Here is a 25,276-nt window from a genome sequence, read left to right as displayed (position 1 = left end):
TGAATTGGGAATAAAATGTATGTACAGAAAGGTGCTGACTTTATGATGCTTCTGTAATGCATCTGTACTGCAGTCGTTGTAAACAGACCACTACACTATTGAGACAGGAAAGCACTATTAACTGTTAACACCATATACATTATATATATATATATATACATATAACGCACCACATTAACCCTATTATGTTCCAGTGTGAATATTATTGGGTTATTATAGGCCTACTATAGAAGATGCATAGCCCAAGTATAATAGTAGCAATAAAACTCACTTTTTTCAACATACAAAACTATCACTTTTTTATCACTTTTTTCAACATACACACTATAGTATGACTTTTTTTTCGCCATATTATACTATGACTTGTTTTATCACTTTTTATGACATACTACACTAAAACTTTTCTCGACATATTATACTGACTTTTCATCACTTTTTTCCGACATACTATAATATGACCTTTTTATCACTTTTTATGACACACTACATTATAACTTTTTTCGACATATTATATTATGACTTTTTATCACTTTTTTCGACATACTATAATATGACTTTTTACGACATATTATATTATGACTTTTTTTTATCACTTGACTTAGTTCAAAATCTCAAGCCTGCAGTCAATCCTGTGAGCCCAGGTAGTGGGGGTATATTCCTCTTCATCATCAGGAGGAGGAGTCTATAGAAGGGGAGGTTTTATAAGGCTGGGTGTGTTCTGTTCAGATCCATTTTGTCTCAGACCATGCTGCCACACCAGCAAATTGTTTGTACAAATCCCTTCTGTTTGACACCATGCTGCCACCCCAGTAAGTTTGTTCACAATGATTTTGACAATTTGTTTTCATGATCATAGGATTGTTTTGGAGCTGTGTGATCTAGGCCACTTACCTGTGAGCTAAAGTCTGACCTAGTAAGTAAGGCAATCTGTTAATTTTAGAAGAAAGTGAGTGTATATTTGATTAATTTGTATTGACTTGATTTTGTTAAAATTAGGTTCCGGATGGAGAATGTGAAAGCATTTCATCAAGAAGTCGATGCATTAATAACGTAAGATAATTTATGTACCCCTTCTTTATGATTAGTAATTGTGGTAAACATGACAATATATTGATTTTGTTTGTTTATTGTGCAGAAAAATCATCATCAATATCGTCAGCCATTATCCATCCTTTAACCTCCACCCATTATCCTCTCTGAATAAATAGTTAAATGGCTCTTGGATCCTGGTGTTTTAATGTGCATACCAGCTAGAAGTGCTATGGTCCAGGCAATTAATACTCCCAAACAAGCCAATAATAATCTAATTTAGGCATAGATTATTAAATCTTTTTTTTTTCAACTTTTTTACCACTTTTTTCGACATACTATACTATGACTTTTTTTCCACTTTTATGCGCACTATACTATCACTTTTTCATCACTTTTTTTGACAAATTATAATGACTTTTTAATTACTTTTTTCGACATACTATAAAAGGACTTTTTTAATAATAGTATATAATTAATTATTTTTAACACTTTTTTCGACATACTATACTATGACTTTTTTTACTACTGTTTTTGACAAACTATACTACCACTAAGTTGAAAAATTTCATGAAAAAAGTCATAATTATGTAAGTTGACAAATTTCGTGAAAAAAGTCATTATGTAAGTTGAAAAATTTCATGAAAAAAAGTCAGAATTATGTAAGTTGACAAATTTCGTGAAAAAAGTCAGAATTATGTAAGTTGACAAATTTCGTGAAAAACGTCAGAATTATGTAAGTTGACAAATTTCGTGAAAAAAAGTCATAATTATGTAAGTTGACAAATTTCACTGAAAAAAAGTCAATTATGTAAGTTGACAAATTTCGTGAAAAGTCATAATTATGGAAGTTGACAAATTTCGTGAAGTCATAATTATGTAAGTTGACAAATTTCATGAAAAAAGTCAATGTAAGTTGACAAATTTCGTGAAAAAAGTCATTATGTAAGTTGACAAATTTCGTGAAAAGTCATAATTATGTAAGTTGAAAAACGTCATGAAAAAAAATCATAATTATGTAAGTTGAAAAATTTCATGAAAAAAAAACAATTATGTAAGTTGACAAATTTTGTGGAAAAAGTCAGAATTATGTAAGTTGACAAATTTCGTGAAAAAAGTCAGAATTATGTAAGTTGACAAATTTCGTGAAAAAAAGTCATGTAAGTTGACAAATTTCGTGAAAAAAAGTCATAATTATGTAAGTTGAAAAATGTCATGAAAAAAAGTCAATTATGTAAGTTGACAAATTTCGTGAAAAAAGTCATAATGTAAGTTGACAAATTTCGTGAAAAAAGTCATGTAAGTTGACAAATTTCGTGAAAAAAAGTCATAATTATGTAAGTTGAAAAATTTCGTGAAAAAAGTCATAATTATGTAAGTTGACAAATTTCACCGAAAAAAAGTCAGAATTATGTAAGTTGACAAATTTCGTGAAAAAAGTCAGAATTATGGAAGTTGACAAATTTCGTGAAAAAAGTCAGAATTATGGAAGTTGACAAATTTCGTGAAAAAAGTCATTATGTAAGTTGAAAAATTTCACCGAAAAAAAAGTCAGAATTATGTAAGTTGACAAATTTCACCGAAAAAAAGTCATTATGTAAGTTGAAAAATTTCACCGAAAAAAAGTCAGAATTATGTAAGTTGACAAATTTCGTGAAAAAAAGTCATAATTATGTAAGTTGAAAAATCTCGTGAAAAAAGTCATAATTATGTAAGTTGACAAATTTCGTGAAAAAAAGTCAAAATTATGTAAGTTGACAAATTTCGTGAAAAAAGTCATAATTATGTAAGTTGACAAATTTCACCGAAAAAAGTCAGAATTATGTAAGTTGACAAATTTCGTGAAAAAAGTCAGAATTATGTAAGTTGACAAATTTCGTGAAAAAAGTCAGAATTATGTAAGTTGACAAATTTCGTGAAAAAAGTCAGAATTATGTAAGTTGACAAATTTCACCGAAAAAAAGTCATTATGTAAGTTGAAAAATTTCACCGAAAAAAAGTCATAATTATGTAAGTTGACAAATTTCGTGAAAAAAAGTCATGTGAGTTGACAAATTTCGTGAAAAAAGTCATAATTATGTGAGTTGACAAATTTCGTGAAAAAAAGTCATAATTATGTAAGTTGACAAATTTCGTGAAAAAAGTCATAATTATGGAAGTTGACAAATTTCTTGAAAAAAGTCATAATTATGTAAGTTGAAAAATCTCGTGAAAAAAGTCAGAATTATGTAAGTTGACAAATTTCACCGAAAAAAGTCAAAATTATGTAAGTTGACAAATTTCGTGAAAAAAGTCAGAATTATGTAAGTTGACAAATTCCGTGAAAAAAGTCAGAATTATGTAAGTTGACAAATTTCACCGAAAAAAAGTCATAATTATGTAAGTTGAAAAATTTCATGAAAAAGTCATAATTATGTAAGGTGACAAATTTCATGAAAAAATTCATAATTATGTGAGTTGACAAATTTCATGAAAAAAGTCATTATGTAAGTTGACAAATTTCATGAAAAAAAATCAGAATTATGTAAGTTGAAAAATGTCATGAAAAAAAGTCATAATTATGTAAGGTGACAAATTTCATGAAAAAAAGTCATAATTATGTAAGTTGACAAATTTCGTGAAAAAGTCTTAATTATGTAAGTTGAAAAATTTCATGAAAGTCTTAATTATGTAAGTTAAAAAATTTCATGAAAAAAAGTCACAATTATGTAAGTTGAAAAATTTCATGAAAAAAGTCATAATTATGTGAGTTGACAAATTTCGTGAAAAAAATCATAATTATGTGAGTTGACAAATTTCGTGAAAAAAGTCATAATTATGTAAGTTGAAAAATTTCATGAAAAAAAGTCATAATTATGTAAGTTGACAAATTTCGTGAAAAAAGTCATAATTATGTAAGTTGACAAATTTCGTGAAAAAAAGTCATAATTATGTAAGTTGAAAAATTTCATGAAAAAAAATCATAATTATGTAAGTTGACAAATTTCATGAAAAAAAGTCATAATTATGTAAGTTGAAAAATTTCATGAAAAAAAATCATAATTATGTAAGTTGACAAATTTCATGAAAAAAAGTCATAATTATGTAAGTTGACAAATTTCATGAAAAAAAGTCATAATTATGTAAGTTGACAAATTTCGTGAAAAAAGTCAGAATTATGTAAGTTGACAAATTTCATGAAAAAAAGTCATTATTTAAGTTGACAAATTTCGTGAAAAAAGTCATAATTATTTAAGTTGACAAATTTCGTGAATAAAGTCATAATTATGTAAGTTGAAAAATTTCATGAAAAAAAGTCATAATTATGTAAGTTGACAAATTTCATGAAACAAAGTCATTATTTAAGTTGACAAATTTCGTGAAAAAAATCATAATTATGTAAGTTGACAAATTTCGTGAAAAAGTCATAATTATGTAAGTTGAAAAATTTCATGAAAAAAAATCATAATTATGTAAGTTGAAAAATTTCATGAAAAAAAATCATAATTATGTAAGTTGAACAATTTCGTGAAAAAAGTCCTAATTATGTAAGTTGACAAATTTCGTGAAAAATGTCAGAATTATGTAAGTTGAAAAATTTCACCGAAAAAAGTTATAATTATGTAAGTTGACAAATTTCGTGAAAAAAGTCATAATTATGTAAGTTGAAAAATTTCATGAAAAAAGTCATAATTATGTAAATTGAAAAATTTCATGAAAAAAAGTCATAATTATGTAAATTGAAAAATTTCATGAAAAAAAGTCATAATTATGTAAGTTGACAAATTTCGTGAAAAAAAGTAATAATTATGTAAGTTGAAAAATTTCATGAAAAAAGTCATAATTATGTAAGTTGATAATTTCATGAACAAAAGTCAGAATTATTTAAGTTGACAAATTTCGTGAAAAAAGTCATAATTATGTAAGTTGAAAAATTTCATGAAAAAAAGTCATAATTATGTAAGTTGAAAAATTTCATGAAAAAAAGTCATTATGTAAGTTGAAAAATTTCATGAAAAAGTCATAAGGTAAGGTGACAAATTTCATGAAAAAAGTCATAATTATGTAAGTTGACAAATTTCATGAAAAAAGTTATAATTATGTAAGTTGACAAATTTCGTGAAAAAAGTCATAATTATGTAAGTTGAAAAATTTCAGGAAAAATAATCATTATGTAAGTTGAAAAATGTCATGAAAAAAAGTCATAATTATGTAAGGTGACAAATTTCATGAAAACAAGTTATAATTATATAAGTTGACAAATTTCGTGAAAAAAGTCATAATTATGTAAGTTGACAAATTTCGTGAAAAAAGTCTTAATTATGTAAGTTGAAAAATTTCATGAAAAAGTCTTAATTATGTAAGTTGAAAAATTTCATGAAAAAAAGTCACAATGATGTAAGTTGAAAAATTTCATGAAAAAAAGTCAGAATTATGTAAGTTGACAAATTTCACCGAAAAAAGTCAAAATTATGTAAGTTGACAAATTTCGTGAAAAAAGTCATAATTATGTAAGTTGACAAATTTCATGAAAAAAGTCATAATTATGTAAGTTGACAAATTTCGTGAAAAAAGTCATAATTATGTAAGTTGCAAAATTTCATGAAAAAAAGTCATAATTATGTAAGTTGACAAATTTCGTGAAAAAAAGTCATAATTATGTAAGTTGACAAATTTCGTGAAAAAAGTCATAATTATGTAAGTTGAAAAATTTCAGGAAAAATAATCATTATGTAAGTTGAAAAATTTCATGAAAAAAGTCATAATTATGTAAGTTGACAAATTTCGTGAAAAAAAGTCATAATTATGTGAGTTGACAAATTTCGTGAAAAAAGTCATAATTATGTAAGTTGAAAAATTTCATGAAAAAAAGTCATAATTATGTAAGTTGACAAATTTCGTGAAAAAAAGTCAGAATTATGTAAGTTGAAAAATTTCATGAAAAAAAATCATAATTATGTAAGTTGACAAATTTCATGAAAAAAAGTCATAATTATGTAAGTTGAACAATTTCGTGAAAATGTCCTAATTATGTAAGTTGACAAATTTCGTGAAAAAAGTCAGAATTATGTAAGTTGAAAAATTTCATGAAAAAAAGTCATAATTATGTAAGTTGACAAATGTCGTGAAAAAAGTCAGAATTATGTAAGTTGAAAAATTTCACCGAAAAAAGTCATAATGTAAGTTGACAAATTTCGTGAAAAAAGTCAGAATTATGTAAGTTGAAAAATTTCATGAAAAGTCATAATTATGTAAATTGAAAAATTTCATGAAAAAAGTCATAATTATGTAAGTTGACAAATTTCGTGAAAAAAAGTCATAATTATGTAAGTTGAAAAATTTCATGAAAAAAGTCATAATTATGTAAGTTGAAAAATTTCATGAAAAAAAGTCAGAATTATTTAAGTTGACAAATTTCGTGAAAAAAGTCATAATTATGTAAGTTGACAAATTTCGTGAAAAAAGTCATAATTATGTAAGTTGAAAAATTTCATGAAAAAAAGTCAGAATTATGTAAGTTGAAAAATTTCATGAAAAAAAGTCAGAATTATGTAAGTTGACAAATTTCATGAAAAAAGTCATAATTATGTAAGTTGACAAATTTCATGAAAAAAGTCATAATTATGTAAGTTGAAAAACTTCAGGAAAAATAATCATAATTATGTAAGTTGAAAAATGTCATGAAAAAAAGTCATAATTATGTAAGGTGACAAATTTCATGAAAAAAAGTTATAATTATGTAAGTTGACAAATTTCGTGAAAAAAGTCATAATTATGTAAGTTGACAAATTTCGTGAAAAAAGTCTTAATTATGTAAGTTGAAAAATTTCATGAAAAAGTCTTAATTATGTAAGTTGAAAAATTTCATGAAAAAAAGTCACAATGATGTAAGTTGAAAAATTTCATGAAAAAAAGTCAGAATTATGTAAGTTGACAAATTTCACCGAAAAAAGTCAAAATTATGTAAGTTGACAAATTTCGTGAAAAAAGTCATAATTATGTAAGTTGACAAATTTCATGAAAAAAGTCATAATTATGTAAGTTGACAAATTTCGTGAAAAAAGTCATAATTATGTAAGTTGAAAAATTTCATGAAAAATAATCATAATTATGTGAGTTGACAAATTTCGTGAAAAAAAGTCATAATTATGTGAGTTGACAAATTTCGTGAAAAAAAGTCATAATTATGTAAGTTGACAAATTTCGTGAAAAAAGACATAATTATGTAAGTTGACAAATTTCGTGAAAAAAAGTCATAATTATGTAAGTTGAAAAATTTCATGAAAAAAAATCATAATTATGTAAGTTGACAAATTTCATGAAAAAAAGTCATAATTATGTAAGTTGAAAAATTTCATGAAAAAAAATCATAATTATGTAAGTTGACAAATTTCATGAAAAAAAGTCATAATTATGTAAGTTGAACAATTTCGTGAAAAAAGTCCTAATTATGTAAGTTGACAAATTTCGTGAAAAAAGTCAGAATTATGTAAGTTGAAAAATTTCACCGAAAAAAGTCATAATTATGTAAGTTGACAAATTTCGTGAAAAAAGTCAGAATTATGTAAGTTGAAAAATTTCACCGAAAAATGTCATAATGTAAGTTGACAAATTTCGTGAAAAAGTCATAATTATGTAAGTTGAAAAATTTCATGAAAAGTCATAATTATGTAAATTGAAAAATTTCATGGAAAAAGTCATAATTATGTAAATTGAAAAATTTCATGGAAAAAGTCATAATTATGTAAGTTGAAAAATTTCATGAAAAAAGTCATAATTATGTAAGTTGAAAAATTTCATGAAAAAAAGTCAGAATTATTTAAGTTGACAAATTTCGTGAAAAAAGTCAGAATTATGTAAGTTGACAAATTTCGTGAAAAAAGTCATAATTATGTAAGTTGAAAAATTTCATGAAAAAAAGTCATAATTATGTAAGTTGACAAATTTCATGAAAAAAGTCAGAATTATGTAAGTTGACAAATTTCATGAAAAAAGTCATAATTATGGAAGTTGACAAATTTCATGAAAAAAGTCATTATGTAAGTTGACAAATTTCATGAAAAAAGTCATAATTATGTAAGTTGACAAATTTCGTGAAAAAAGTCATAATTATGTAAGTTGAAAAATTTCAGGAAAAATAATCATAATTATGTAAGTTGAAAAATGTCATGAAAAAAAGTTATAATTATGTAAGGTGACAAATTTCATGAAAAAAGTCATAATTATGTAAGTTGAAAAATTTCATGAAAAAAAGTCAGAATTATTTAAGTTGACAAATTTCGTGAAAAAAGTCAGAATTATGTAAGTTGACAAATTTCGTGAAAAAAGTCATAATTATGTAAGTTGAAAAATTTCATGAAAAAAAGTCATAATTATGTAAGTTGACAAATTTCATGAAAAAAGTCAGAATTATGTAAGTTGACAAATTTCATGAAAAAAGTCATAATTATGGAAGTTGACAAATTTCATGAAAAAAGTCATTATGTAAGTTGACAAATTTCATGAAAAAAGTCATAATTATGTAAGTTGACAAATTTCGTGAAAAAAGTCATAATTATGTAAGTTGAAAAATTTCAGGAAAAATAATCATAATTATGTAAGTTGAAAAATGTCATGAAAAAAAGTTATAATTATGTAAGGTGACAAATTTCATGAAAAAAGTCATAATTATGTAAGTTGACAAATTTCGTGAAAAAAGTCTTAATTATGTAAGTTGAAAAATTTCATGAAAAAGTCTTAATTATGTAAGTTGAAAAATTTCATGAAAAAAAGTCACAATGATGTAAGTTGAAAAATTTCATGAAAAAAAGTCATAATTATGCAAGTTGACAAATTTCGTGAAAAAAAATCATAATTATGTATGTTGAAAAAGTTCATGAAAAAAAGTCATAGTATAGTATGTCGAATGATTTCATGGAAAAAAGTCAAAGTATAGTATGTCAAATAATTTCACCATGAAAAAAAGTCATATTGTCGAAAGAATTTCATTAAAAAAAAAGTCATAGTATAGTATGTTGAAAAATGTCATGAAAAACAGTCACAATTATGTATGTCAAAAAATTTCATGAAGAAAGTCATATGTCGAAAAAATAGTCATAATTATGTATGTTTAAAAATTTCATGAAAAAAGTCATATTGTAGTATGTCGAAAAAATGTCATTGAAAAAAAAAAGTCATACTATTTTTTTTTTTTTTTTAAGTTATTTTTTGGGGGCATTTTTAGCATTTTTTTTTTTTTATTGACAGGACAGTGGCTAGAGTCTTGGAAAGGGGGAGAGAGAGGATGACATGCGGAAAGGGCCACAGGCTGGATTTGAACCCGGGCCACCGCGGTTAGGACTGAGCCTTGTTATATGGGCGCCCGCTCTACCAACTGAGCTAACCAGGCGCACGACATCCTATATTTTGACATACTATAACCAGATTATAATGTATTATAAGCATGTTTATAATGCATTATAGACATAGGCGTCATAGAAAGTGTTACCACATCGGTTTGCCATGGATTAAAGAAAACTGAAAATACCCCCAAATATTTTTTATTGCCTGCTTCATCTTTTCCTCAGATAACAGTCAGGCAGCAGACCAAAGGTCCAGAGTCTTATAACGGATATGTTTTAACAAGAAAATGTACAGCCATGCGAGGTTGTACTGTGTCGTGCTAACATTTGTTAATTAGCATTAGGACACACATTACGGTATTTGGACCCACGTTGCACATCCTTAAAGCTGCTGCTAGCGTGGCTGAAAACATGATTCATCAGGAACATGCTGACTCATGTTTTAAAACGGTGGCGTGACCAAATACACAGACACAACTAGGTTGCATTTGCTACTTTTATTTATTCGAAGGACTGCAATATTGAAGCTGATTGTAGGTTGGTGACCAAAGAGCTATGACAGTGCAATAGAAGATTTTTGTGAAATAATAACACTGTGTGGTGCTTGAACGCAATTAACTGTGAATACAATTAACTCTGATACATCAACAAAAACTTTTTATGTCACCATTTCAAATGGCCCATTTTAATTTCTCACGTTATATACAAATCATATTACTGTATGTTCAGTTTTAACTGAGTGCTGCCGGGAGGATATAATGTGGTGCAATTGTCAGACAACAGTACAGAATACAATATATTGGTGGTGTTTTAATTAGATTTGAAAAACCTAACCCACGAACAGTCTGTACATCTCCTGTGTACAAGTATCCATGTGAGAAACAGGTTATAGTCTGTATACAAGAAAAACTAATCTGTCATAAATGAGGTTTGGTGCACATGAATACACTTCAATTTGTGTTGTTACCTGTGGCCTGCCGAATGCAAAGGAAGACATCAATGAAACCTCTGGGGGGAAAAAGCATTAACTGATAGTCAAAGTTGTGTTTTGAAGAAGCAGAAAACCAAATTGAGAGATGATGTTTAAACTGACGCACAGAACGAGGAACTGTTTTACAGTTTCTCTTGTTATGCCAGGAAAAAAAATCATCCATTCAAATCTTTGTTTGAAGCCTAAAATAGTCATTTTGCACAGAAAACCAACTGCTTTGCCAAGTCACTTCCTCAGCTCTCGCACTGCATTGAGGCCTTTTAGAAAAATAAACCTGATGTTTTTACACAGTCAATGATTCATAAAAGCAATTCACTGAGCGAGTCATGTCAGGTACATAACTATAAAATTACAGACATCTTAGACTGTTAGAGCACAGTAAATATGAAAAACATAAAAGTAAGATTTACAATGCAGTCATCGCCTTACTGCAGTGTGCCGGAGTTATCAAGGAATTCTAGTTTTGTTACATCTAATGAACTGAAAAAGGCACATCACATTTTCTCAAGCTGACACTTAAACCAGACATCCCTCAGAAAAAGCATATTCAAGTTGAATTACATGAAACCTCACAATGTTTTTTACGTGGTACACGACAATGTACCAAACCACTTCTCATGAACACATGATTCAGTATACAACTTTCCCTGGGGATGATCTGTAACAACGTTGAGGAATATCTCCCTTGAGGTCATAAAAAACTGATGTCAAAGGAAATGTTCTCCATTATTTACAGCAACTGTGTTTAAGGCAACGCAGCTTTTCTTCAATGAAAACAATGTTTCGGCAAATCTGCTCAGTGACCGGCTCGGCGTTGGCCACGTTCTAGCTAAAGCACATTTGACTTATCCTGATAAGAAAAAGGTTAGAGTCCAAAATTGGCACCCAATTACAAGACTATGGATTATAGGTTGGCTACAAATAATCTCACTGCACAATGCTAAACCGATCAAAGAGCAAATTTGCCAAAAAACATTTACACTTCAACGTTAAAATTTATTACAGGAGAATTTTCTATTGTTTATTTTGGAACCTTTTTTTAGTTGTCGCTGATGTATCTTGGCTTTCAAAACAAATTCCTTTGTCCAAGATCAGAAGACCGACGAGAGGTTTACGAGTTTCCGCAGAAATCCGGAGCGAGTGTTGAGTGGAGCACGTCGGTAATAGCTTCATCATCTTTCTTAGTTTGCCGTCCATTTTCCAACTGTGAATGTTCAGGTTTGTGTCTAGAGGAGGAGGAGGACTGTATGCTGAGGAAGAAACGGATAAAAACAAAATGCTTTGGTCCATGCATGGTCTATGTTGGCTGTTAAGGTTCATATATTCCAGAGCACACATGATGGCGGCTCGTATCCTAGCAGTCTTGGGGGAAGAGGTGGGGGGGATTGGAGTCCTTGTTTGCTTCTATCCGTTCTCCTTCCACAGTACTAAGTGAATGCTATGGTCGGGCATGCTGGTGGCGAACACCAGTCCAGAGTCATTGTCCCCGTCCAGGCCGTTGAGCCAGGACGTCACACCGGCCAGGAAGCTGGATCCTCGTTTGGATTTTCTGTAGGCCGGTAGAGGCCAGCGGCCCGAGATGTTCTCTGTCCTCAGGTCCATCACATACAGGAAGTGGTTGTCGAAAAGGAGCGCAAACACCTCGCCGTAGCTGAGCAGAGACAGGTTCGCTGGGTCCTGGGTTTTTATCACCCTGGGAAGATGAAAACATGATGGATTAAGAGCACCGGAAGGAGTGTGATCATGTCGTCTTATAACAATGGCGTCCCGTTGCCAGAACCCACAGTGGAAAATGTGTTAAAGTTTAACACCATGTGTGTTTAATGTGCTTCCTTATCAATAAATAACATTTACATGCCACTGTATTAGATTGCGCAGTGTATTGTTTTATCACACTTATTGTTAAGAAATAAAGTAGCCTACTGAGCGTATATATTTAATACATTGTATCACGTCCATGCCATGACATAAGCATAGCTAGTTAACGTTAGCAAACTCATAATGTTAGTATAAGTTATTTGCTGCTTAACATTGCCTAACTTTATAAGTTACAGTTATCGAAATATTAAGGTTGTATTGTTGTGTTATTAGCGTTACTGGTGGAGGTAGTCTGGCTTATTCAAACTAATGAACGAACGCATGCTATCGTATCCTGACGATCGTCTGGCGTGCACAATTTCAGACGTCCCTTCCTTCTCCAAGCTCGGGTCCGACAGAGGAGCTGGGCCTGAGCCTGGAGCTCTGTCACGAGACGCTTCTCCAATATAACAAAGTTCTTAATAAAGGAAAACTTAAGATTTTTCCGGATGTACTGTAATACACCACCGAGGAAAAAATGTATATCCAAATTGATTTCAGTCTTTTCACTCCCATAGTACTCAAATGTTACAACTCAAATGCTGTTAAATTAATAAAAGGTAATAAAATGTCACAAATTAATATATTTTACTGTTTTTTGTGATGCCATAATTATTAATTACTAATAAAAAAAACATTTTATATTGTTACATTGAAAAATTAAAAAGTATTGCATGTATAGTTTTCATATCATTTTATGTATTAAATAAGGTGCTGTGTGAGACATTGGCTGAGGAGAAAAGGCTATGTTTAATCGTTAATTAAAAAAATCCTTTGTAACTTGTCCAACAGGTCATATTTGTTATAAATTATAATCATAAATAATAGTCTGTGTTTTTTATTGTTATGCTGTTTTTATATATTAGCTATGTACTTTGTGGCATCTGCTCTATGAAGGTGCTACATAAATAAACTTACATACAAGAATAAGCTGTTTGAATTCCACAGGTTAAGTAATGTACAACAGCTACAGAGCGTGTTTTGTCATGTGTTCCTGTTTTACCTGAGAACATCAAAGCTGGCAAAGTCCCACTGATAAACCCCGAGGTCCGAGCTGCAGACGATGTAGCGTCCGTCAAACTGCAGGCGAGGCTGAAGGCTGATGCTGCGGTCCTCCGACACCGACAGCGTCTTCAAACACTTGCAGTTGATTTCTCTCCCTAAAGGCCAGACCTGCAGAGGGAACACAGTGTTTACTTTACTTACACATGAGAACGCCACCAACACAATGATAAACATTTCTTTACTCTCCAAGTGAAAACACAAGAAACGGCTGGAGACGAGGAGCCTTACCTTAATTTCATACTTGTCAACACTTAAGAGGATCAGATCACCAGGACTGTGCATCATAGATTCTACTTCACTTTTCTGTAGAAGCACCTGATGGGAGATAACAACACAAGATTTCAAAACACCGCAGGCATTTCATGGTTGGACCTCTATTGAGGTTTTCAAATGAAGCTTTTGAATGTCTGTCGTCATATTTTATGACATCATCACACTAAAAAAATGTGTACAATGGGTCAATTAATTTATGCATGAATAACATAAAACTAATTTCCTTAAACGAATGCTCGACTAGGTTGGATGAGCTGACCTTGGTGACCCACTCGGTGTGTCCAGTCAGAGTGTTGAGACAGGCGCCAGCAGACAAAGCCCAGACCTTCACGGAGAAGTCTGCAGAGCCGCTGACCAGCACGTCCAGCTCATCGTGGTAGTCCACACTGAAGACTGAGAAGAGAAACAAAATGTTTCCAGGCTCAAATGGCTTTTTAAAAATCAGTTGCAGAAAAAGGAATATTCATCAAAAGGTCATCATGTCAAACGAATTTATGTATTTCAAATATTGGGAAATGGTTGTTTACAAAAACAAAATCGATTGCACATTTAGAAGTTGCATCACACACCCACAAATTCTGCTTTTCCAGTTTACAGAAGTTTTTTTTATACGTACTTGAACACTGTACACTGCAATGAAACGTGCTTTTTAAATAAAGTTTTGTTTGCTTCTGCTTATTACACTAACTAGCCCAGAACAAATATTTGCTGAACATGTAAACCAACCTGCTCCTGTGTGGCCACGGAACTGCTGGATTTTAGCTCCTGTGCTCCACTCCCAGCATGCAATGGTGTTGTCAAAGGACCCAGTCACCAGCTTCTGCTCATCAAATTTCACCGCGGCGCAGGTGTGTGTCTGAATTCCGTAAATGCACTGCCCGGTGCGCACGTCCCATAACTTGGCAGAGAGGTCATCAGATCCTGAAAAAACAAGAGGACATCTGTGTTATTGCTGCGAGCTCTGACTGACACGCCTCTATAACATCCATTCCAGACCGACACGGGGATGTGGCTCAAACCTGCGTTCAGTGTGTATTAGCTGATCCTCTTTCACATTTTCAGGACTTCAAATTTTGTGGTAAAGGCACTTTGCTGACACCCACGAACACAGCAAGATAAGTATATAGCTACAAGCAGCAATGATCGTGGTCCAAGCAGATTGACAAAGGTGTTCGAGGATGCATATTTTATCATCTTATCAGAATCAGATCATTTATATCACATATAATTAGGGCTGCATGATTATGGCCAAAATGCTTTTTTTGCTATACTGTATATATATTGCAATATAAAAAAATACAGGAATATTCACCCTACCCTTATGTTAGCTACATTTTAAAGTTAAATGCTTCAATCTGGTGCACTTCAAGAGCAAAAGTAGCAACAATAAGAGCTAGATAAACAATTTTATGCTCTCAATTTAATCATAAACACATTGGTTGTATGAATAATATCTATATCCAGAGGTGAAGTCAAAACATCTCGGTTGGCTGTTAGTTTGGGAAGCGCTTGATTTGATATGTAGTAGTGTTTTTTTATGAGCAGAGCACACATTTTAAACATTCTTCTGTTCCTGATGTGAACCCGGGGTTAGTCTTTCAAGTGAGCTAGCAAGCACAATATCAAAGCTAATACTGGTATTGCTCGGTGTCTGCTGGACGTGTAAATAGGCAACTCATTCCCACAAAATATTTGACTCAATTAATGCAGCGAGTGGATGCAAAAACTCAAAGAATGTGTTTAATATAATGTTCAGACAGTACAATAGCCCTAATCATGAGTATCATGTTCAGGTTTTCGCTGAAGCTGTGACAGAGAGGTGTTGATTCAAACCTATGGTCATAGTTTCCAAGACTCTATATAACTCGAGGCTGATTTTAACCCAGCATTTGCGTAACTGGAAATAAACCAGAGTGTACAGTACCTGTGCAGAGGAGGCCGTCCTTATAGTAGAGGGCGTATACTCGAGCACTGTGGCCAATGAGGGACGATGTCTCAAAGGCATCCTGATCCTGCAGCTGCACCATACGCAGTTTAGCCTTCAGGTAGACCCCCTTCCAGTGTGGCGCATCCTGAATGGACTCATCGATCCTCCAGCCCAGCTCCCGACACACACCCTGCCACACCTCCGTACACGAGTTGATCACCTGCAAGGAGACGAACGCTTGTTGGAATGTTTGAACACTTTAAAAACTCACAACGGTGAATGACAAGTAATTTAAGACAGAATCTTTTTAAGACAAATGATTATTAAAGCACCCCATGACTGCATTACCAGATGTCAGGAAGCACGATATTCACCTTATTCCACCCTTTGCAGACGAGGCAGCAGGTGAGCAGGGTCTCAGGATCCAGCCAGTGGAGCAGGTAAAAGCCCAGCTCCAGGGGAAGGAGGCGCAGGAAGTCACGCTTGAGCAGTGTCTCCAGTCCATTAGACAGATGACGGAGTTGGACAGCACCACTTAAAGAAATGAGGTGGTCCAGGGACTGGTTGCGCTGCTGGTCATTCAGAGTAAGGAAAGAGGTCGAGACTGTTTCCAGCCACCCCTCAAAGGCTGCTTTCTCCATGGGCACATGAGAGCGACCTGCAACACCTACAAGAACAATGCAGGGCCTGACGTCAGCACATCATTCAAATACACAAGATGACACGAGTATCTCCAGCAGCCACAGAGTAGGAATCTGATACATAATGTGTTTGGAATAACTTGAGGGCAGAGAATTAAATTAGCCCCTGCCACCTGCCAAATAACAGGCTAAATGTTGGCTGTGGCAGGTCAAGATTTCAGGTCACCTGCCACAATGGCAGATAGGTTTTCCTTATATTAAGAAATATTATATTAAGAATATTCAGGCTGAATGAAAAGATTGGATGGGCTTATTACAGTCCTGCGACAGCCACAGATACCAGATTTTTTTATGCATTTTTTTGAGCATTTGATTTATGTATTGCTATCAGGATGTAATGGACATTTCAACAAATATAACAAAAAAATGTTTTTGAAGAAGATTACCAAGTCTAGCTTTTAGGTTACATGATATTAGGGCTTGACTTTGACTTTAGACTTTATTGTCCCACAAGGGGAAATTCTTTTTCACAGCACTGTACTTGTCGGACACCAATACATACAACAGCACACAGTAACACAGTAACAGCAACAGCAATATAACAGTGACAACAACAGAAAATGACGGACAGCAGTACACACTCAGGCCTATTCAGCGACGCCTGTTGTTTAAGGCGGTTATGACTGCAGGTATCAGGCTTTTCCCAAAGCGAGCCCTGTTGCACCTCAGTGTTCTGTACCAGTGCCCGGAGGTGGTGGGCTTACCCCTAATGCTTGTAAATGTGAAGTAAACTGCTGCCAATCATGTCAGGTAATTTACTTTTACAGGTAACTGTATCTGCTTGTGCATTCAGTCTAAGGAGATGAAACAAAAAACAAAACTTGTCTGTAAGTTTGTAAATGTGTTGTTTAAATGCCAGTTTCATTACATAACAATGAATAATATATATATGCAATATGTTGCAAGAAGTATTGACTACTTCAGTGGGCAAATATCTTGCAACTGTAGTTAAGCAGCAGCTCTATCAGTATGTGAACCACCTTGAATGTCAACTATTTACAGAAAGCAAAACACCAACAACATAATGTGAAAATGAAGATTGCAAAAGTTATAATTAATGGATTTGACAATCACAGAAATCTCATAAATAAATCATCTATCAAGTCAAATAGACAAACATTTGCTGGATGCTGGTGTTTTTCTCCCCTTTCCTCTGTTTCATATAATTGCAATTTAATAGGATGGGCTTTTAACACAACTACAGTAGTCAAACAAAATAAGCATTCATTAACCTTTAGATAAGTATTGTACTTATTATGGCTTTATGGATTTGTCACACTGACCAATATGTAAGAGTTTCATAAGCCAGAAATGCAGCCAGAGAGAACATGTGTGAAGACTTATAATAGATATAATGACTTATGATTTTGTGATATAATAACATCAATACATTTAGTAAACTGCTGCCAATCATGTCAGGTAATTCACTTTTACAGGTAACTGTATCTGCTTGTGCATTCAGTCTTAAGTTAGCTTACCTGGCTAGTTATGTTATGCAAGAAGTATTGACTACTTCAGTGGATAAATATTTTGCAACTGTAGTTAAGTAACAGTATGTAAACCACCTTGAATGACAACTATTTACAGAAAGCAAAACACCAACATCCTAAGTCATAATTAGTGGATTCGATGATGACATAAATTTGATAAATAACAATTTTGAATATCATTAACATCATCTATCAAGTGCCAAACATTTACTGGTGTTTTTCTCCTGTTTCCTCTGTTACATTTAATTGCAATTTAATACACAACTTGTCAAACAAAATAAGCATTCATTAACCTTTAGCTAAGTAATGTACTTATTATGGCTTTATGGATTCCTCACCTGTTCATCAAGGCCTATGATCTCAGCTGACTCTTCCTACACATCACTCTTTTAATTACTTAGCTATAGTTTCTCCTCTGTGTTATTTATTAGTATGATTTTGTGTGCCCCCTTTATAAAGTGTCCTTGGGTTTCTGAAAGGCGCACATAAGTCCAATTTATTATTATTATTATTATTATTATTATTATTATAACACTGACCACAATTTATAAGAGTTTCATAAGCCAGAAATGCAGCCAAATACAATATGTGTGAAGACTTGTTGGATAATAGATATAATGACTTAGATATAATCAGTTTTGTGATATAATAACATCAATAAATTTAGTAAACTGCTGCCAATCATGTCAGGTAATTTACTTTTACAGGTAACTGTACCTGCTTGTGCATTCAGTCTTAAGTTAGCAAACCTGGCTAGTTATGTTATGCAAGAAGTATTGACTACTTCAGTGGATAAATATTTTGCAACTGTAGTTAAGTAACAGCATGTAAACCACCTTGAATGTCAACTATTTACAGAAAGCAAAACACCAACATCCTAAGTCATAATTAGTGGATTCGATGATGACATAAATTTGATAAATAACAATTTTGAATATCATTAATATCATCTATCAATTGCCAAACATGTACTGGATACTGGTGTTTTTCTCTTGTTACATTTAAATGCAATTTAATAAACAACTGGTGAAACAACATAAGCATTCATTAACCTTTAGTTAAGTAATGTACCTTTATCACACAGTTTCATGCAGCCAGAGAGAATATGTGTGAAGACTTGTTGTATAATACATATACTGGTTTAGTAAACTGCTGCCAATCATGTCAGGTAAATCACTTTTACAGGTAACTGTAAGTCTTAAGTTAGCTCACCTGGCTAGTTATGTTAGCTAAGTAACACTATATGGTTAACATCCAAGCAGGCAAATGAACACTTATCTGCTGCTGCTAGTAAATAAAGTCACATTTAAACTCGTTAATGAGCACCGACCTGAGAGTTGCAGGAGTTTCTTGGCTGTCTGTAGTGAGTTCACATAGCTGTGGAAGTTAGCAGGTCGGAAGCTAACAAGCTAACCTGTCAGCAGAGCAAGTTGAAGAGGATTGTCTCAGTCAAACTCGCCTCGTAGCGAACCAAAGCTAACCACCATGATGAGAAGACTTCATTCTGCTAACAGAGAATTACATAGTGTTTCTAAAGGAGTCGTTTTGTATCCAAACAGGGGGTTTGTAGGTTGTAGTAGTGTGTAGAGAGACAGCAGCTTCTGCTCTGACAGCATGAAAACGATAATGGAAACGCTATCTGTGTAAGGAAGGGTTAATTTCACCCTCAGTTTTCTCTTACAGGAGCGAGTCAGAGTATTTAGCAAACTGTCTTTCTGGCAATAATGCGCAATAAGTCGACATATTCAACATACTGAGTAAAGTATCACTACTATATGTATTTGCTACACATATATATGATTTTATGTTTGTTTTGTAGCTGACAGTTGCCTTGGTATTTTTCTCTTCATGTCTGTAAGACAAAGCTGCGGGCCTCGAAGCTATATATTATCAAGTACTAGCTTCCGGTGTCGCGCACAATATGGACCGGTGTGAAATATGTGTGCTTCCGCCTGGCTCTCTCAGTGGTTCCGCTATATATCTTATATATTTATATTTATATGTATTTATTTATTTATTTATATATATAAATATATATATATATATATATATATATATATATATATATATATAAATATATATATATATATATATATATATATATATATATATATATATATATATATATATATATATATATATATATATATTTATATATATAAATAAATAAATAAATAAATATATATATATATATAAATATATTTATATATATATATATATAAATATATATATATATATAAATAAATATATATATAAAATTTAAAAATAAAATATATATATATATATATATATATATATATATATATATATATATATATATATATATATATATATATATATATATATATATATATATATATATATATATATATAAATAAATATATATATATATATATATATATTTATATATATATATATATAAATATATATATATATATAAATAAATATATATATAAAATTTAAAAATAAAATATATATATATATATATATATATATATATATATATGAACTACGTACACTACAGTATCTTCCATAAATCACTAAAATGTTTCAAATAAGTGAAGCATTCTTGCATCTAAGAGAAATGATGTGTATTTTTAGACAGATTTCATACAGTTTCCATCTCCAGTACATATATACGGTTACACTCTTGTTGGTTTACAAAGAAATTATGTTTGATATTCCAAAGTTGAAACTATGCAGCATTGATCCTGAATACTGTGTGCTCTTTTTTTTTTTTTTTTGGTCTTTTGTCATGTGATTGAGGATAAATGCTGAAAGCACAGTTTCAAGAAAAAGCATGAGACTTAAATGTACAGCAAGAAAAGAATGTATAAAATATATAAATAAATCCATATATATATATATATTTTTTTTTTTTTTTTTTTTAATTGAAGATAATTCATTTACAAACATTAAGGCATTGTAATCTAAACTCAATACGTCTAACATACAAGGCACAATTGGTTAGGAAAGATAACTTAAATTATACAAAATAATATAATAACAAAAATAAAAGAGGGTGGAAAATAATTAAAGGAACAAAAAAATAAATGCATAAATAAATAAATGCATAAATAGATAAATAAATAAATAAATAAATAAATAAATAAATAAATAAATAAATAATAAGACTGAACTCTTCCATAGTAGCTCTAGGGGTCATCCGCTATATATCAGCAGGTTCCCTTTTGAGCTACGACACAATGTTCAGGTAAAATGGGACAATATAAAAAGAGGACAACACAGTAATTTCAGCTGAAATCATTTTAATTTTAACAGTGAATTAATAATAACTATTGTCTTTCGTGTGCCATAGCCATAGTAACAACAGCATAACTACACGGACAATGGGACGGATGGATGGACAACACGTAAACGTAATGCCTCCGGCCACGGCTGTCGCTGATGTGGAGGCATAAAAACACTCCCACAATGCAACCTGATAGTGTTTTTTCACTAGACCCTTCCTGCCTGGTAAACGCCCACATGCCTTTTAAACTCCACACCTCTACATGTTTTTATCAAAATCCAAGAGCAATATTTTCCACAATTCAAACTGAACCTTACAGATTAGACTGATTTAAACTATAATCTGAATAGTTTGTCACACAGTACATCAGTTCCAGCGCCCTCGCACCAGAAATGTTAGGAGTTTCATATTCATCTCCTGAAGCTTTATATGATGCCAAGGCTTAGGCCCGGTTAGGTATTCTTTGAACTAAATCTTTTGTTTCCCGAAGAATTCACATTTCTGGGCTTGTGTCCAAATCTAATGGCCAACACTGGAATTCCAGTGAAGTGGGTAACCGCTCTGGCAACCTTCCCAACACCTCTTTGTGTCAAGGATCTACAACCTGGCGAAGCAATCTCAACAACTTTCACCTTCTCACTGGGCTGCAGTTGGCATTCTTTTTGGGCCAAAAGTCATTCCGATAAGCTGCACCGTATAATAGATGATTGACAGTTCCCTCCTTCACTCAGACATCAACAGGAACCCTTCCGATACCAACGGTCAGATTAATCCTCTGAGAACCACATAGACATGTCTTTTTTAGGGGGGAACAGGAGGTCTTTAGGGGGAGATAGCAGGTCAGCAGTTTGTACAGAAAGCAAACAACTGCATGGCTTTTGCCCCAAACTGCATGTGATATCATAAAGTGGGCATGTCTGTAAAGGGGAGACTCGTAGGTACCCATAGAACCCATTTCATTCACGTATCTTAAAGGTCCCATATCGTGCTCATTTTCAAGTTCATAAATGTATTTTGTGAACATGTTTCTACTAGAACATGTTTACATGCTGTAATGTTAAAAAATATCTTTATTTTCCTCATACTGTCTGCCTGAATATGCCTGTATTCACCCTCTGTCTGAAACGCTCCGTTTTAATGCATTTCAGCAGAATGGCAACCGAATTGCGTTGCTAGGCAACAGTTTGGGTCCATGTTTACTTCCTGTCAGCTGATGTTATTTACATACACTGCAACAGGAAATAAACTTGGACAGATATCGAATGTTTAGGTTTAAAACCGCGTAATGGTCTAAATAATGTATAGTTGTGACATCACAAATGGACAGAAATCCTAACGGCTTGTTTCAAACGCACAATTTCTGAATACTGGCTGTGTGTATTTCTCTGTATATTGAGCGTTTTGATAGTTTAACAGTATTTATATAGCACTTAAACCTGCTTTATAATATGAAAGACCTGAAAATCGCACTTTTTACAATATGGGACCTTTAAGGTCAGAGGTCAAGGGACCCCTCTGAAATTGGCCATGTCAGTTTTTCCCTTGTCAAAATTTTGCCTGACTTTGGAGCGTTATTTAGCCTCCATCCTGACAAAATAGAATGACATTTGGTATTTGGATTCCTTAGATTTTCTAGTTTCTTCTGATACCAGTTCCTTTCTCTAGCTCTAAAACTGAGCCTGGTACAGCCTCTGAAAGACAGAAAAAGTCGGCAATCCCGTGGGTCTCAGAAGGTTAAGCTGCTATGGGCTGATGGGCCCCTATTTACCACCTGAGTGAATGAATACAACTTTGCTTCTGGTTTTAAAACTAGAAAAACACAGTGGCTGTTGTGGAATTTTTCAAATTCCTTATACGCAACAATAACAGTTTCTGAGTACATTTAAAGAGAGGCCATACAGTTGAGTTCATCCTATCTGTAACTCATAGTTTAAAGTTCAGAAGTTTAAAAGTTGGCAGTCACATCTAAACACTGCATGATTCATCATTGAACTATGATTAGATTTAAGGTGAAAAAACATGAGTCTTACACAGTCATAAGTCATGTCTGTGCTGTCCTGGCACAGAGTGTCATGTCCTGATCAGCTCTTCATGTTAAACAGGAAACTTGTTCAGAACACTGACACCAAAAAGTAGATTGATCCGGGTGACATAGCTCATGACCTCAAAGATGCAAGGAGCGTTGTGTTTCACTTGACATTATGGATGACTAATGGATCCCGTTAAAAAACACTTGTTATTTATATTACTCACTCCTGTTGTGGTTTACCGCTCCGTCAGTATCTGTTACTGATCAGGAAGCTCTCAAGGACAGAACAGCAGATCTGCTGCAATAGTCTATTCCCTCTGTGTTTAACATGTGTCATTCTGTATTTTCACACAGCTTGCATTCATTTTATTTTATGAACTGGAAGAACATCCGACGAAAGGTTTCAGTTTGACTTAATGTGTTTATTTGCTGGAATTCCGGTATATTTTATCACTTAACTGGAAGTTGGTCAGTGATAAAGCATTTGCAGGGATGAACCTGTAGGGCTGTGAGCTGTGACCTCAAGATATGTGAATGAAAATGGGTTCTCTGGGTACCCACGAGTCTCCCCTTTACAGACATGCCAACTTTATGATAATCACATGCAGTTTTTTTCATGCAGTATAAATGTTTTATTTTCGCCTATTCTAAAATGATATATTTGAATATTTCTGCATACTGGGGTCCCTAAACAGTCTTGGAATTGCATAAATTGGGTATCACTGTAAAGCTGAGACTCTTGTGGATCCAATTATTCAGAGGATGGATGGCTTTCCTGGGTAGATTGACAATAAGGGGGTTTCTGAGAAGTTTACACATCAGGAGTGCTCGCCATCCAAATGCCGAAAAAAGTCTTTCAGAAATCTCCAAAAGTTTTTGATACCAAATCACAGCATGGCTTTTTCTATGGTGTTCCTCAAGGTCTTGGTGTCTTAATGTGGTATTCTGGAGGAATTATTGATAATTTTTATCAATTCTCAAGTGGTAAAAAATATTTAAATTTAACACCAAATCTGTGTAACAAATGGTATCAACCCAAAAATTGCAGCAACAACTTATGAGCCATAATAGAGCATGGGGATGACCATCATATAAGAACATATGCGATGTCTGTAAGAATAGACATCTTTATTGTCCACTTGCATGAAAATTTGTCTTTGGCTTCACAGACATACATACACTTAAAAGTTTCCTTTGCCATGGGTTAAATTACATGAGATTAGGGGAAAAAAATAAATAAAAAATAAGTAATAATAATAAATACAATGATAAATACCATAATGTATTTTTTTTGGTGGGCCAAAGGGTGGGGATGAAACAGTTAACACTTATGTAATAAATGCAGCAAAAAAAATAAAATAAATAATAATAATCAATAAAAAAGTGTGAGATCACAATGCAACACACTGAGTAGGCCAATTAAATATGTGCAAGCACACATTCCTGGTAGATAACTTTAACATGAACACCGTACTGTTTTCCTCATGATCACTGATACAGAGGATACAATGATTGTTGATAACAACTTTCCAGAGTTGTAAGATCCAGTCTCATATCACTATAACCTGCTGAGCAGCGTTCTGGTGTCACAGATCTACAGCATTACACAAACTTCACTTTTTGTGTTTCATCTTCTCACTGATCCCTGAAGTAACACACCAACAGAGACCCTTGTGGTTTTTAACCCAGTGCCATTCTCAGGATGAATGCCCGTCTAGAGTTTGAGTGTACCCAAATGCACAATATCCGAATCATGTGCCAGTTTACTGTAGGTGACGTAAAGTTCATGGGTGCAAATCTGTCTGGTAGGCCGTGGGGTGTCAGGCACAGCTGGTGTTTAGGGAGGGGTGAGGGTTGTGGAGGGAGCGAAGGGGGGGTAACAAGTCCCTAACAGGCTAAGTGATGGATGTCTGACTGCTAAGCTCCATGCTACAAAGGAGCCACTAAAGCTGCTGAAGACACTAATGAGACAGAGTCTAAAACCTGGCCTGGATTCACTGGACTGCACAGGTTAACACGAGGCCGGAGGCTGATTGGTTCACACAGGACGACCGGTGGATTTAGGCCAACGTGCCTTCAGTTAAAGGAGGACGTGTGAATATAATCACGATTTGTCATTCAAATCTGTCAACATTGGTGAGTGTAGAAAACTTAACTTAAATTTAACTTCTTTTTTTTTTTTAATTATTATAAATTATAAAAACACATTATAAAGCATTTTATAATGACTTATAAGGTCAAGTATTAGAAGACTTCCTAATTGCTGGTTACTCACTGACATATTTTTTGCAAGGACCATAGAGTATTATAATTCCCATAGTTGCAATACATTATAATCTT

The 25,276-nt window shown here is 32.6% G+C and overlaps 1 protein-coding gene and 1 long non-coding RNA gene across 2 annotated transcripts; one reads left to right on the top strand and one right to left on the bottom strand.

The window, feature by feature from the left end:
• The first annotated feature begins 506 nt into the window (after positions 1-506).
• On the top strand, positions 507-11,905 carry LOC119478487. Its single transcript, XR_005204454.1, has 3 exons — positions 507-809; positions 997-1,050; positions 11,767-11,905. It is a non-coding gene; the product is annotated as an uncharacterized LOC119478487 (long non-coding RNA).
• fbxw2 (F-box and WD repeat domain containing 2) lies at positions 10,003-19,289 on the bottom strand. Its single transcript, XM_037753271.1, has 8 exons — positions 18,985-19,289; positions 15,838-16,130; positions 15,461-15,683; positions 14,263-14,457; positions 13,796-13,929; positions 13,492-13,578; positions 13,202-13,371; positions 10,003-12,034 (listed from the first exon to the last, which is right to left on the bottom strand). Exons 2-8 carry the CDS (start codon positions 16,102-16,104, stop codon positions 11,746-11,748), a joined length of 1,365 nt encoding a protein of 454 aa, XP_037609199.1. The 5' UTR covers positions 16,105-16,130; positions 18,985-19,289; the 3' UTR covers positions 10,003-11,745.
• Between the last annotated feature and the right edge of the window lie 5,987 nt (positions 19,290-25,276).

This window comes from Sebastes umbrosus, chromosome 19 (genome assembly GCF_015220745.1).
Source record: "Sebastes umbrosus isolate fSebUmb1 chromosome 19, fSebUmb1.pri, whole genome shotgun sequence".
NCBI lineage: Eukaryota > Metazoa > Chordata > Actinopteri > Perciformes > Sebastidae > Sebastes > Sebastes umbrosus.
This window is presented reverse-complemented; position numbering and strand designations above follow the sequence as displayed.

What these genes read in the sequence shown, in the direction of transcription:
- fbxw2 (XM_037753271.1), bottom strand. Translation starts at nt 16,104, where the DNA reads ATGGAGAAAGCAGCCTTTGAGGGGTGGCTGGAAACAGTCTCGACCTCT. An exon ending in GGACGGCCTCCTCTGCACAG is followed by an intron (nt 14,458 to 15,460) that starts GTACTGTACACT and finishes TTGTTTTTTCAG; the next exon opens with GATCTGATGACCTCTCTGCC. An exon ending in ACACCGAGTGGGTCACCAAG is followed by an intron (nt 13,579 to 13,795) that starts GTCAGCTCATCC and finishes ATCTCCCATCAG; the next exon opens with GTGCTTCTACAGAAAAGTGA.